Here is a 12,478-nt window from a genome sequence, read left to right as displayed (position 1 = left end):
CACCCACCAACCTCTGTTACACACACACAGATACAGACACACACAAGGATAAATTTACTCTGTCTCTCTATTATTTAACTATGTGTGTGTGTGTGTGTGTGTGTGTGTGTGTGTGTGTGTGTGTGTGTGTGTGTGTGTGTGTGTGTGTGTGTGTGTGTGTGTGAAAGGTATGGCAGGAGTGTTGTGTTGGCTTGGCTGACCGTCTGCGGTTGTGCGGCGGTGAGAGGGAGTTTTGGGAGCGCAGAGCGGGCGTTGCTGCCGAAATCCCTGAGAAATGTTCGTTTTGGATCCGTGTCCGTGCTTACATACCGCCCTCCCGACTGTCTCTCATTCTCCGTTTCATTTTTCCTTCTTAAGGTTTAACTTAAAAGTTATGAAATTGAGAGTCAAAATACATCACTTAAAAGTGCGGCGACTCTGAAGGGTGTGTGAACGCGTGCGCGTGTTTGAGCGAGAATAATAGAGAGAGACAGAGAGACAGAGAGAGAGATATGGAGCTCTGCCCTCTCCACCTTACAACCTTTATCCAAAATCCGGGGCCACTGAGGCTACGGAGGTGATGTTATCTTTTGGAGAGATGACGGAGGGCAAGAAGTCTGCTTTGGTGATCAGAGATTTGTTCACCTGGCTAAGGCAGGTGTTTGTGTTGTGAGATTTCTTTTAAATGCACTTTTTTATTTTACATTCTCTTTGGCCAAAAATACTTTCACAAGCCCATTTGTTCTGAAAGGGACTTTTTTTTTTTGAAAAGCGAATTACTCCCGGTACTATGACATCATTCTAATTGTTTCCAATGCATTTTAGATTAGATAGAACTTTATTAATCCCTCGGGTGGGTTCCTCTGGGAAATTCGATTTCCAAAAAAGCACAGCACCGACAGAAGTTACAGAGTTAACAGAAGTTACAGAGTTAAGCTTGATTTAGCTTGATTCAAGAATTGCCACAAACAAATATTAGCTGTAACTGGACAGACAAAGTACAGAGGAAAAGTGCCCGATTCGATAAAATCATTGAAACAAAACGGTTTGTATTGTAAACAACTGAAATTATCTCACCTCATTACCAGATGTTTTCACATGGAACGGAGCACTTGTTAAAATGGATATTTGTGTAGTGTAAGTTTTGGTCGGCAGGGCAGAGCGACCAACTAATCCCATTTTGATCCAATAAGTAAGTGTGTGTGTGTGTGTGTGTGTGTGTGTGTGTGTGTGTGTGTGTGTGTGTGTGTGTGTGTGTGTGTGTGTGTGTGTGTGTGAAGGAGAGCAAGAAAGAGAGAGAGAGGCAGAGAGAGAGAGCGAGAGGGGTGGGAGGGAGGATTGATCCGCGTCTGTTAAAATCTTGTTCTGGTTTTTCTTGGAGTGAGGTCTGTGCCTGCCGACGCGCCTCTCCTGTGCAGCCCCCCTCAAGAAGAGCTTCTCTTTTTTTTAAGAAAAGAAACCTTGGAATTTTTTGAAAGGGAGAAGAATCTACATAATACCAGTGAAGTGGATAAAAGCGCACGGCTGGATTCTTTTTGCGTTCCCTCCTTCGTTTCCTCCTCTGGTGCCTGAATGAAACAGGGAAACAGAAACAGATATATGGGAAAGAGGAGGTGTGCAGGTTTTGCACTGGGAGTCGATCTGTCAGTGAGATTTTGCGTAAACATGTTTCCTGCTAGCTCGCGTTAACTTTTAGTCCTTCTCAAACTGGTGAACTCGACTCCGTTCCTCTTCCACCGCGGAGTTGTTTTTTCTCGGAACGAAGAGACTTTGGTGTTTTCCCCCCTTCAGAGAAACTGCTTAAACTTTCTGCGTTTGAAAAAAATAAATAAATAAAAAGATCGGATTGCATTTTCCCCCTTCAAACATTTTGGAGGTGATGTCATCGTGCTGTGTTTTGGCAGGTATTGTGTCGAGAGGGCGCAGGGAGGACTACTGCAGCCAGGCGGTAACCAGCGGCTGAGGAAAGCGGGGAAGTCCGGAAAATCAGGTGCAAAGTGCGGCTGTCATTTCCTCGCCGTGTCGCGGGTGGCTGAGTCCGCCACCCAGTCACAGCTGTTCCCATCATCTCCAGCCACCCCTCCCTTCCTCATCTTTCTTTCCCCTTTATTTCCCCCTCCGATTCTCATTCAGCACTCTCCATATACCCCTCTGAGCTGGACCGCTCCGGGACCTTATCACCCACTTTGTCATACGCTGTTGGTCGGTGTCACCTGAGCCACAGACCAGTTGAGTCAGCGTGGGGACGCAGACATGACCGTGCCCGCCTTGCATTACCCTGGGCCCGCAGAGCAACCTTCTCCAGGTCGCAGTTTCGTCCACCAGCACGCCCAGGTACCCCACCTCCAACAGCAACTGACCCTGCTCTACTGGGACTAAACCTGCCTCCTGCTCCCGTCTGCGGCGTGGCAAACAACCCGTCTCATCCCAGCAACCACATAACTCATTTTGGTGTCCGGGAGCCTGCTGTTACGCTTAAACGTTACGCATTGGATTACACAAAAGATTACGCACGCGCCGCATCTGTTCACTCGGCCAAGCATCACTCTGAGGGTCAACAGGGTCGACTGGAATTGGCTATCTTTAAGGCGTGAGCGCGCTTTCACCTGTTCCTCTCCTTGTCGGGTACGCGCAGCGAGCGTTTAAAATTCTAACTCTTTGCTCCTCCGCCCATCCGTTCCTTCCCCGGTCTGGACAGCTGTTAGAGGTTGCCCGGCGGTCACAGTGGCACAGTTCACCCAGCTTCAGACCCCAACTTGCCCGTGCCCGCACATTTACTTACGCCGGGGCAACCGGGGCACAACGCCGCCGATGCCAACAGGAGTGTCCGCTCACTCTTTGACTCTGCACAACGTCCACCGGTTTCAAAACACAGAGGGGGACTCTGAGCCACTCTGTCGGACTGGCTCAAACCGAGCGAGGAGACTGTCTCTGGGACAAGTTCCATAGTGGAGGGGGGAAGCAATGTGGTCCCTTCTTTCCACGCTGACCGTCTTGTAAGTCACTTCTATCACTTTATCATCAAATATTATTGCTTCACTCCTCAGGTTCTATTGTGTTTCAGTTGTTTAAACTAGTTTCTGGGTAGGCGAGAAGACGATGGAGAGAAAGGTTGCAGAATCTAGCGATTACATCACTCCTAATCAGTCCCCATAGAAAACATGCCATAGAGCCCTGTTTTGATTGGCTGACAGTTCAGGGTCACTGGGTCAGAGTCAGGGCCGTGTAACTCATAAAACCTGCCATAAACATCTCCATCACCATCTGCATTTACTTCAGGGATGGCCAGGCTGGCTTAGAAAAGACCATTTCTCATCTCCAAGAAAATGTTTTTTCCTATTGAAAATATTTCAGAAGTCAAATAACACAAGCTTTATCTAGTGTGATAGGAAAATGATAAAGTGCCAAGAGCAAATCTAAGGGAGGAGGATATGGGCTCAAGGGGCTCGAGTTTGCCCATTGGAGGTGTGTCTTGTTAAAAGCCAGGGGTTTATTTTTCTTTCTTTGTGTCGGCGGTGTTCTCCCAGATGGCAGTCATCTCCAGATACTTCTCATTCCTCACACAACCTGGACAGGGTGTGTGCTCCTGCTGCTGCTGGTGTCTTCCTGACTTTCCTTCTCTTTGTGTGTCTCCCTCACCCTCTCTCCACCTACCCATCTAACTGCATACATCTGTCTTGCTTTCTTCCCTATAATGCTTTTTCCATAGATACTTGCTCAGTTAAAAAAAAAAGAAAAAAGAAAAAAGTATGAATTAATAACTGATGAATGATGACGCCCCTGGCAGTGTCTGAAGATGAGCAGACTCACTGTTTAGTCTGCTGGTTTTAGTTTAGGTCTCCCTGAGCCAATCATCTCTCCACTCATCTCTGCCTCACCTATCATTTTTACAACAGCTCCATTTATTCATCTACATACTGTTTAACCAACTTCATCATAATTCTTCAGCCAGTGAGAAAAACCAAGGGCCTTTAGCCACAACAACCTGTTACTGCTCTTCTGCTAAAGCCACAGAACAATGTCTAGGCCCTCTGGTTTTCTCACAAATGTTGCGCTGTAAGCCCTGTTACTGCCAATACCACTCACACACCCACTCGCTGAACCAGTATTCTTAAGGCCTGCCGCAGAACATCTGAAACTCTTTGCACTGTGCTGAAGCCCACTGCTCCAGCGTTGGCCTACCACGTTAACCACTGCTACACACAGCTGAAACCGCTGCTCTGTGCTAAGTCCCACCAGGTCGACCACTCTCACTCCACACCGGTGCCCAGTCCTCGATACTGAGGCCTGCTCGTCTAACCACAGACTCCATATGGTAGATCTGCTGGGACGCACATTTATGATGTCAGATCATTGCTTGCTTTGGCCACTGGCCAAGGTGTACCGGGCTTTCCCTCTCTCCATACCTCCTTCTGTCTTTACTCTCCCCAACTTTTACTCTCTCCTATTCTCATCCCTCCCCCACTCCTGGCTGATCCTGTCTCCCTCTTTCCTCTCTGCTTCTTTTTCTCTCTGTGGCTGGCATAATATGGAGTGTCTGTGGTTTTTGTGGGAGCGGGAGAATCCAGTGCTGAGGCACTTTTCCTACAGTGTCCTCGGCAGCAGTGCAGCCGTGGTGTTTTAACAGCTGAGAGTCCTCACAATGCACAGGCGCTCAGGTTTTTTCGCCTGCGCAGGCAAAATGTGAGGGCCAATGCTCTACTGCATTTCCCAGGATGTCTGCATCTATTAGAACGATTCAGAAGCCAACGCAAGGCAACGCTGAGAAAGAAGGAAAAGAGAAAGAAAACAAAAGGGTTGTGATGACGTTTTGTTTATACATGTGTGTGTGACAGGAGGCAGTAGCGTGTTACCATGGGCATGAACCGAACACCTCTTCTCTTTCCTGTTATTTATCTTTTTCTCTACTTCTCACATCAGTCTACACTGTGGTTAAACGTGTCTCTCAATTTTGAGATGCATAACCTTGTGTTGTGTTGTTTTTTTTTTCCAGCGTGTCTCCTCCACCTCACATCTGCGCATTTGCCTGTTCTTTCTGATTTTATCTCCCACCTCTTTTATTCTCTGTCAGCCTTCTTTGACTTTGTCTCTCTTTCTCTTTTCTCAGTTCACCTTCCTCCCTTCCTCCCTTCCTCTGTCGTTGTACACTTCTCTCATCTCCTTGCTCTCTTCCTCTCTCAGCAGATTGTATTCCTTTTGCTTTAGCCCAGCTGTCAGCTGCCTGCTTCTCCTGTACACACACATGCACACATCTGCACATCTGTGTGCATGCCCATGACAGTGTGGAGGAGTCGCCTCGCTAACTCTAAACATAAAGGAAGATAGGAGGCAGGCATGGATAGGAATAGGTAGAGTTCGCAGAGAAACCATGAAGTTTGAAGAGAGATAGGGAGGAGAGGAAAAGAGTGGAGCAGAAAGAGAGAAGAGGCACACAGAGAGATAGCATAAGATGAGGTGGGGAAAGACAAAATTCGTAGAATTGCTTTTCAGCCCACACACTGGGTTCTGAACTTCATCAAGTCTTCAGCCACTAATTTAGAACAGTTCAAGAACTGCCAAAGTAGGCTTTGCGCAACACAATCACTCCCTTACTGAGGCTGTAAATAACATTCAATATATCCAAGGTCAAGGTCCAGGCTTCAATTAAGCAATGTGATGAAGTGAGAAAAATTATAATTGTAACTGTAACTAAGTGTTTAAATCTAAACATTATTTAAATGTTTAGCTAGAGAGCGATAACAAATAAGAAATAACACGCAAAAGTATACTTTTACGTGTGCGGTATTTATTATTTCTGCCTGCTGCATCACCACCAGTCAATTCCTTCATAAATTATCTTTCCACGTGTTTCAGTAGCTCTTGCTCTCGTCTATTCATTTCTAAATTTAACCACAGTCCACAGCTCTTAAAAGCCACATCACAGTAGAATGTACACCTGTAGTCCAACTCAGCTGTCTACATATGCAGAGCAGCCAAATATGCCAGCCCGCTCCCTTAGATGTCCGAACCAAAACATGTTCTAGCTGTCTTGGCATGTTTGCCATTTTTTGCTATGCTCCAATCAGGTCATTTGCAGGCCAGATTTTGGTGTAGCAAAAGTCATAGACGGGTCAGAAATTGGGTTCGGGCAGAAGGCTGGTAGCGTTACAATAAACACTGCTCTGGGTGTTGTCTGTCTGCTGATCCTTGGACATCTGCCTGTCTTTATGTCAAGTTGCTGTGCCAGCAGCACACCCAGAACTGTGAGTAATGACCCAATAAGGAAATGAGATGTTGAACAGAAAGAACGGCAGAGAAGAAAGAGATGGAAATGATGGTGTCATGCTTAACTCTTCCAGCATTCAGTGTTGCTTACATTCTTCTAAGCTCATCTGTTTTATATTATTTCAGATGTATCCAGATGTTGCTGGTGATGTGCAATCCATTACAGGTGAGAAACAGCAGGCATGACAAAGAGTGATTGTGCGGCATGAAGTTGTATATTGATCTTTACTCATGGGTGGGTGTGGGTGTTCCAGCAGGTACTTGGTATGGATGGAGTCAACTTCAGTGTGCATGTGGAGAACCAGACACAGGTGCGAGACACTATGAGTCGGCGACACCACAGAGTATACCAGCTCTACAGCCGAACCAGCGGCAAGCACGTCCAGGTGCTGGGACGCAAAATCAGTGCCCGGGGTGAAGATGGAGACAAATATGGTAATACACACACACAAACATGTGGGTACGGTGCAAAGTGGACAAGTTTAAATGTTATGTGTGTATGCACGCTGAGAAAGATGCTTATTCGCACCAAAGTGCACACTCACACTATCTAACAGCTGCAAGTACAAAGACTTAAAGGTTGACCAAGTGCATGCATGAATGGAGACAGAATGCAACTGTGCAGCCACACTCACAAAAGCACACACACATCTCCCCAGGCTTTGGCAGAGGGGCAGTGGAGCTTGTCTTGGGAGTACAAAGACCTCATCGACTGGCTGCTGACTCAATGATTCACTAGAGAGGAAAAGAAAGTTAGAGAGAGAGAGAATGAAAGAGAGAGAGAATGAAAGAGAGAGAGAATGAAAGAGAGAGAGAGAAGTTGGTGTGTGAAATAAAGTGTGAGTTAGATGGAGAAGCCTGCCAGGTAGAGTGACTGGCTGAGTGTTAGAAACTCATCTCCTTCATCGATCCCTCCATTGATTTTGCATCCTCACTGTTATCTCCTCTGGATTTAAAACAGCAGGAACCCCCCCACCCACCCCCCTTCTCCCATCCATCCTCTAACACTGTCCCTGTCCATCCCCCACTTCCTCCTCTGTCTGTAATGATGGCTAACCCATTCTTAACCCCCCTGAATCAATGGGAAGAAGAAAGCCAAGCCATAAAAGTGGAGTTCACATTTCTGCATGTGGCTCAGCAGCACATCCTTTGCATTGATAAGGGTGCCAGGTCACAAACACACCACGTCAAGCTAGGAACTAGACTCCAGATGCAAGAGATAGGGAGGATTTCTTTTTTGGACAAATACTACCTGAAAGACAGCAAATCCACCTAAATCCGACCAACTGTGGCAACAAGGCATTAGACATGGGAACCAAGTGCAGAGAGCGAAGATATAAAGCAAGTGCACGAAAGTCTAAAACATTAAGTGAAAGAACAGAAGGGAGATGAGAAGAGAGTTGGGGGAAGAGAGGCGAAGGGGGCAAGAGGGAGGGAGGTATTGATTTCTCTTGACCCCTTTGTTGACTAAGGTCATGTAGGAACCATTTTAGGGATTTTATTTTTAAATAGGCACAAACGCTCTGTAAAGATGTGTAGTTAGTGAAGCGCTGTTGCCTGGAAGGATGAAGGATAAACACACATGCACCTGCACACACTCAGAGGCAGAAGCGTACATGCACACATCTTAAAACAACAATATCACAGACATTCAGTCTGAGTGTTTTCCCGCTCCTCTCTGCTCACGGTGCTCCATCTAGTCTTGGCTCTTATCTTTTTTACAAGGCCCATTTCTGGTCAGCGGCCTCACATCCATGTGTGTGACCAGGCTTATCTGACAACCATCTGTCCAACCAGAGACATTTACATCTGTCTGTGATTTATCAGTGTGTTTAATAGCAACTATGAATCCTACAACTGTGATTCAGTATGAATGCCTTATCTGCTTTAAAGGGCTGGTTTAGATTTAACAGCAGTCAGTAATCTACGGTGCTCAAGAAAAGGTCTGTCAGTGTCAGTTTGAATGTTGTTCTTGGCTAGGCCGATATGCAAAACTAAACAAGCCCTAAATTTAGGACGCCGTTAACTTTCTGTCTTGTTATTTGTGGGGTGAAAGTCTTTAAATCTTGACTATATACAAGTACATAATGTGTCCACACTACCTATGGCTCTAATGTCTGTATGTCCCTTTGTATGTCCCTTCACAAGCCCAGCTCGTAGTGGAGGCTGATACCTTTGGTAGCCAGGTGAGAATCCGTGGCAAAGAAACCAATTTCTACCTGTGCATGAACCGCCGTGGGAAGCTGGTAGGAAAGGTGAGACTTCTTCTTTTAGACACATGTTAATCCAGAATATCTTCTTACTTCTTTCTGACCAGCCTTTTTTTCTCTCTCTCTCCCTCTGTGTGTGTGTGTGTGTGTGTGTGTGTATACCTGTGGTTTTTCTGCTCTCTCAGAAGGCCAGTAATCGAAGTGCAGACTGTGTCTTTGTGGAAAAGGTCCTAGAAAACCACTACACAGCTCTAATGTCAGCACGCTACACGGGCTGGTATGTTGGCTTTACTAAAAAAGGGCGTCCTCGCCGTGGTCCGCAGACGCTTCCCAACCAGCAGGATGTACACTTCATGAAACGCTTCCCACCGGGAGAGCAGCCTGACCTCACCACTCCATTTCGCTTCACCACCGTCAGCAAGCGGGGCAAGAGGGTGCGCGCTACTGGGCCCCGCTAGTTGTGGCTAACTCTAGCACCCACTGTCTTGTCATCCAAAGCCTTGACCTGAGCCTGCCAATAGCTAACCCTTTCATTCCTTCTGTCACACATGACTGAACACTTCCCTTTGTTGGGAAAAACATTGACCAGAATATTAATGAATCATTCATGGGGTTTAGCTCTACACCTGATTTGCCACTACAGCCTCTCTAGTTAATAATCATTCCTCTCAGTTTAAGTTCCCCTTACTGGACCAACGAGACCAATAATTGGTCCAATGCTGGAAGCTCTTTGGACCTGGTGTGCTTCCCTTCATTTTCTAGATACACTGACAGTGAACCTGAAGGGCAGCCAGAGTCCCTGGGGTCTACAAAGGCCTTTAGTTCACAACCACAAAAACCACAAGGCCTTTGTGTCTCCTGTTCTGTACCAGCTGGACAATGTCAAGTATGGGATTACAACTGGACCATGCAAAACGGACAAGGGTGAGAAAGACTGACTGAACAAGAGAGTGGGTGCTTAGCCTGCAGATAAAGGGAAAGAACGATGGAGAAGACATGAAAATGGTGGAATGGACAAAAGGGATATAGTGATCTGCTCAGATCAAATGGACCAGTAATGGACTGTTGACATGTGTCGCACTTATTTGTCTCACTGCTAAATTAGTGCCATCCTGTGAGGCTATTGGATGAATGGCAGGGTGAATGAGGGAATGTTCGAATGAGTGGCTTACTGAATAATTGCATGTTTGCAAGAAGTCAATGAGAAAATGTATGTTAGAGTGTGTGTGTCAGAGTGAGCGAGTGCAACAACCATGAGTGAAGCTGGATCACGGGGGACTCTGGAAAGGGACCATGTAGTCCCTGCATGAACCTGTGACAACTCACCGCAGGGACTGAAGCTTTAGGAACTGGAATGTATAAGAATAAAAATACACACACAAAAAAAACAAACAAGCTGCACCAAAAACAGCCAGCAAAATCACAGCAAAACCAAACTAACAACCTGACCAAAGACAACTGGAAGACAACCTTCTTCATGAATCCTCCCCCCCAACAGGACATGACATCCTCAGCCTTTAGGCACAGAGGATGATGAGTGCCGGGGCCGAGCCCGCCGGGGAGGGTGCCTTTTCTTTTAGCATCACTATGGAAACGACCCAGGGGATGATGCTCCTGTGCGATACCGTGGATACAGAGTGCTGCTACCAGGACATTCAGTGGAACAAACCAAAGTCTCATGCATAAACACAGGAGAAAAAAATATTAAAGGGAACAATTTATTGAAAGTTCTATATATATATTATATATATAAAAGAAGACAGAAACCCTAAATAAGCAATCTTACTATGATGGTTACTATAATTATTATGATAAAATTATTTCATTTATTTATTTCAGCTCTGTGTGCAGCAGTCTTTCTCGACTCAGTAAACCTTACAGAAACATTTTCTTTGTCTCCCGTCCTCATTCAACTTCTTCTTCACCTGCCCCGTTCTGTTTAAAGGGCCACTTTCACAGACACACCTCATCTGACCTTCTAGTGATTAATACGTTGTTCGAAAACCTATCACTTGGCAGCCTTTTTGTTTTAATTTAAAAATTAAATATCTAAGTAATTTATTTGGCCAAATATTAAAAGTTTTGTAAGTTCTAGCTACTGTAATACAATGGGTCGATAGCTTTCTGTGTTTTATATCATTTAGAACTTGTTTTTTCAGGTTCAGGCTCACCTCTACGTAGATTTGGTCTGCATTAAGGGTCCTCACATACAGATATTCTGAACAAGCAGACAAAAGATAAGCTAAATACAACACACTGAGAAAGATAAATTATAATAGAACTTATGCAGCATCATGTAGGATTGCAAAATTGTGACTTCTGAGTGGTAGCTGCTGGAATAAAGCTGTTTTTTGTTGTTCTACGCTTTGGCATTAGAAGCCTTTCTACAAGAGGAAGAGAAACTCACTATGCAAACTGGTTAAGTAACACCAGTACCTAGCTAACCGCTGTAACAGTCTAGGCCATATCTACAGATATCTGGGTTCAACTGTGGGTCACCAATCAGCCTCTGAGACAATTTAACAATTTGAGTAAGAGCTCTGTTCTTTACAGATGAATATTCTCACACACACACACACACAAAATAACAGATTCATCACTGTTGGGTTTTCGGACTGATTGAAAAAACGAAATCTCAAGACATCACCTTTGATTGAAAAGCTTTCGAAGGCATTAGGTTTGAGTTCCATAAGCTATGATCAGGTCAATCCTTATGCTTGTTTTTTATGTAAGATGCCCTGCTTTTTGCAACCCTCAAGGGATTTGTGTGTCCTACCAGAATCAAACCAGCTATCTTTAATTTATTAGGCAAATGTGTAAACCACTAGTAAACGCAGGTTTAATCTCTTTTTTATGTTTGTGGGAGAATTCGTGATCTAATGCTGTAAATCTGAGACAAGCAGGGTTTGCAGTATTTAACTTAATATTTTAAGCATGCAGGAGATAAATATCACAGTAACAGTATCGAGTATTTTGATATAAACTTATAACTTACAACAACCAATTTTGCCCATTTGTATGAGGCTTACTTTTTGCATTTATAACAAGATACTGGCTGCAAATTAAAATTTGTTGATAGCACATTATTTTATTCATTTTTTTTGTTAAACTGTTAAAAAGTTTTGAAACGGTTTCTGAGCAAATACCACAGGAATGCTGAGTAATGGCAAAAACCTGCCTCTTTTTCACCAGCCAGGTTTGGGAGGTACTGTGAAGTTGAAATGGAAGTTGAAATACAGCAACAAAAATACATCGTCCAAACTAGAAGTTCTTTTACCAGCAGATGTCTAACAGAGTCAAGGTGCAGGGGACCTCGGCAGAACAGGTTCTCAAGTTTTCATAGTCAGTATGGGCTGAATTAGTCACTGTAGCTCAGACATTAAAATGCATGGAAAATACATCTCTAAGATTTACCAGCCTAACACAGGAACCATTTGAAAATACTTAAAAAAATACTGAGCATTAGTTGCTGTGCAAAAACCAGCAGTCACTTCCCCGCTGTAAAGCTTTGCAGTCAATTTCCATCATGGAGGATCAGACAACAAGCAGTAGTGAGATACAGTTTAATAGTTGCTTCTTTGCTCATCTTATCCCCCATCCCTCCCCTTCCTTCCCTATCCTAGCAGGAGGTCAGTGAAAAGATGTCACTGCCAAATGACCCAATCATGTCTGCAGACACAAACAGCTGACTCAGGGGGGGGGGGGGGGGGGGGAGGGTTGTACCAGAGGATTCCTGTTGCAAAGCAGCAGGAATCTGTAGGGGGGGGGTTGTACAAGGAGGAGACAGTGAGGTGGGAGGGATAGGATAAAGACAAGTGAGTAGGGGGTGGTGGCGGTGGGGCGAGCTGTTCATTTTTGGAACGTTGCTCCAGTTCCACTCGGGAATGATGGAAATATTCCGCATAGCCAAACCCGGAGTGGAAGGTGTATGGTAATCATGTCGAGGAAGGAATGCCAAATATGTGCGTGAGAACGGAGCTGTGACCTGAGAGCTGCAGGAATTATGGGCCAAAATCCCACAGACC

The 12,478-nt window shown here is 45.1% G+C and overlaps 1 protein-coding gene across 3 annotated transcripts; it reads left to right on the top strand.

Moving 5' to 3' along the window:
• The first annotated feature begins 1,370 nt into the window (after positions 1 to 1,370).
• Positions 1,371 to 11,625, top strand: fgf18a (fibroblast growth factor 18a). Of its 3 annotated transcripts, none has more exons than XM_085293984.1 (5): positions 1,371 to 2,975; positions 6,370 to 6,409; positions 6,498 to 6,678; positions 8,392 to 8,498; positions 8,642 to 11,625. In XM_085293984.1, the coding sequence occupies exons 1-5, from the start codon at positions 2,944 to 2,946 to the stop codon at positions 8,909 to 8,911; spliced, it is 630 nt and encodes a 209-aa protein (XP_085150110.1). In that variant the 5' UTR covers positions 1,371 to 2,943; the 3' UTR covers positions 8,912 to 11,625. The 3 variants fall into 3 exon arrangements, with proteins under 3 accessions (XP_085150110.1, XP_085150101.1, XP_085150092.1); XM_085293975.1 differs by having other exon boundaries at positions 6,501 to 6,678; positions 8,639 to 11,623; XM_085293966.1 differs by having other exon boundaries at positions 8,639 to 11,623.
• Positions 11,626 to 12,478: the final 853 nt, after the last annotated feature.

This window comes from Mchenga conophoros, linkage group LG2, assembly GCF_057382185.1.
Source record: "Mchenga conophoros isolate Kocher_MC1m ecotype Shallow Benthic linkage group LG2, M_conophoros_male_GT1.1, whole genome shotgun sequence".
In the NCBI taxonomy this organism is placed as follows: domain Eukaryota; kingdom Metazoa; phylum Chordata; class Actinopteri; order Cichliformes; family Cichlidae; genus Mchenga; species Mchenga conophoros.
Note: the sequence above shows the minus strand (reverse complement) of the source record. Positions and strands in the feature narration are given on the sequence as shown.

Bases quoted from the DNA above. Each gene is read 5' to 3' on its own strand.
- fgf18a (XM_085293966.1), top strand. From the start codon at position 2,944: ATGTGGTCCCTTCTTTCCACGCTGACCGTCTT. The intron at 6,410-6,497 runs GTGAGAAACAGC...TGGGTGTTCCAG, and splicing joins TGATGTGCAATCCATTACAG to CAGGTACTTGGTATGGATGG. The intron at 8,499-8,638 runs GTGAGACTTCTT...CTGCTCTCTCAG, and splicing joins GTGGGAAGCTGGTAGGAAAG to AAGGCCAGTAATCGAAGTGC.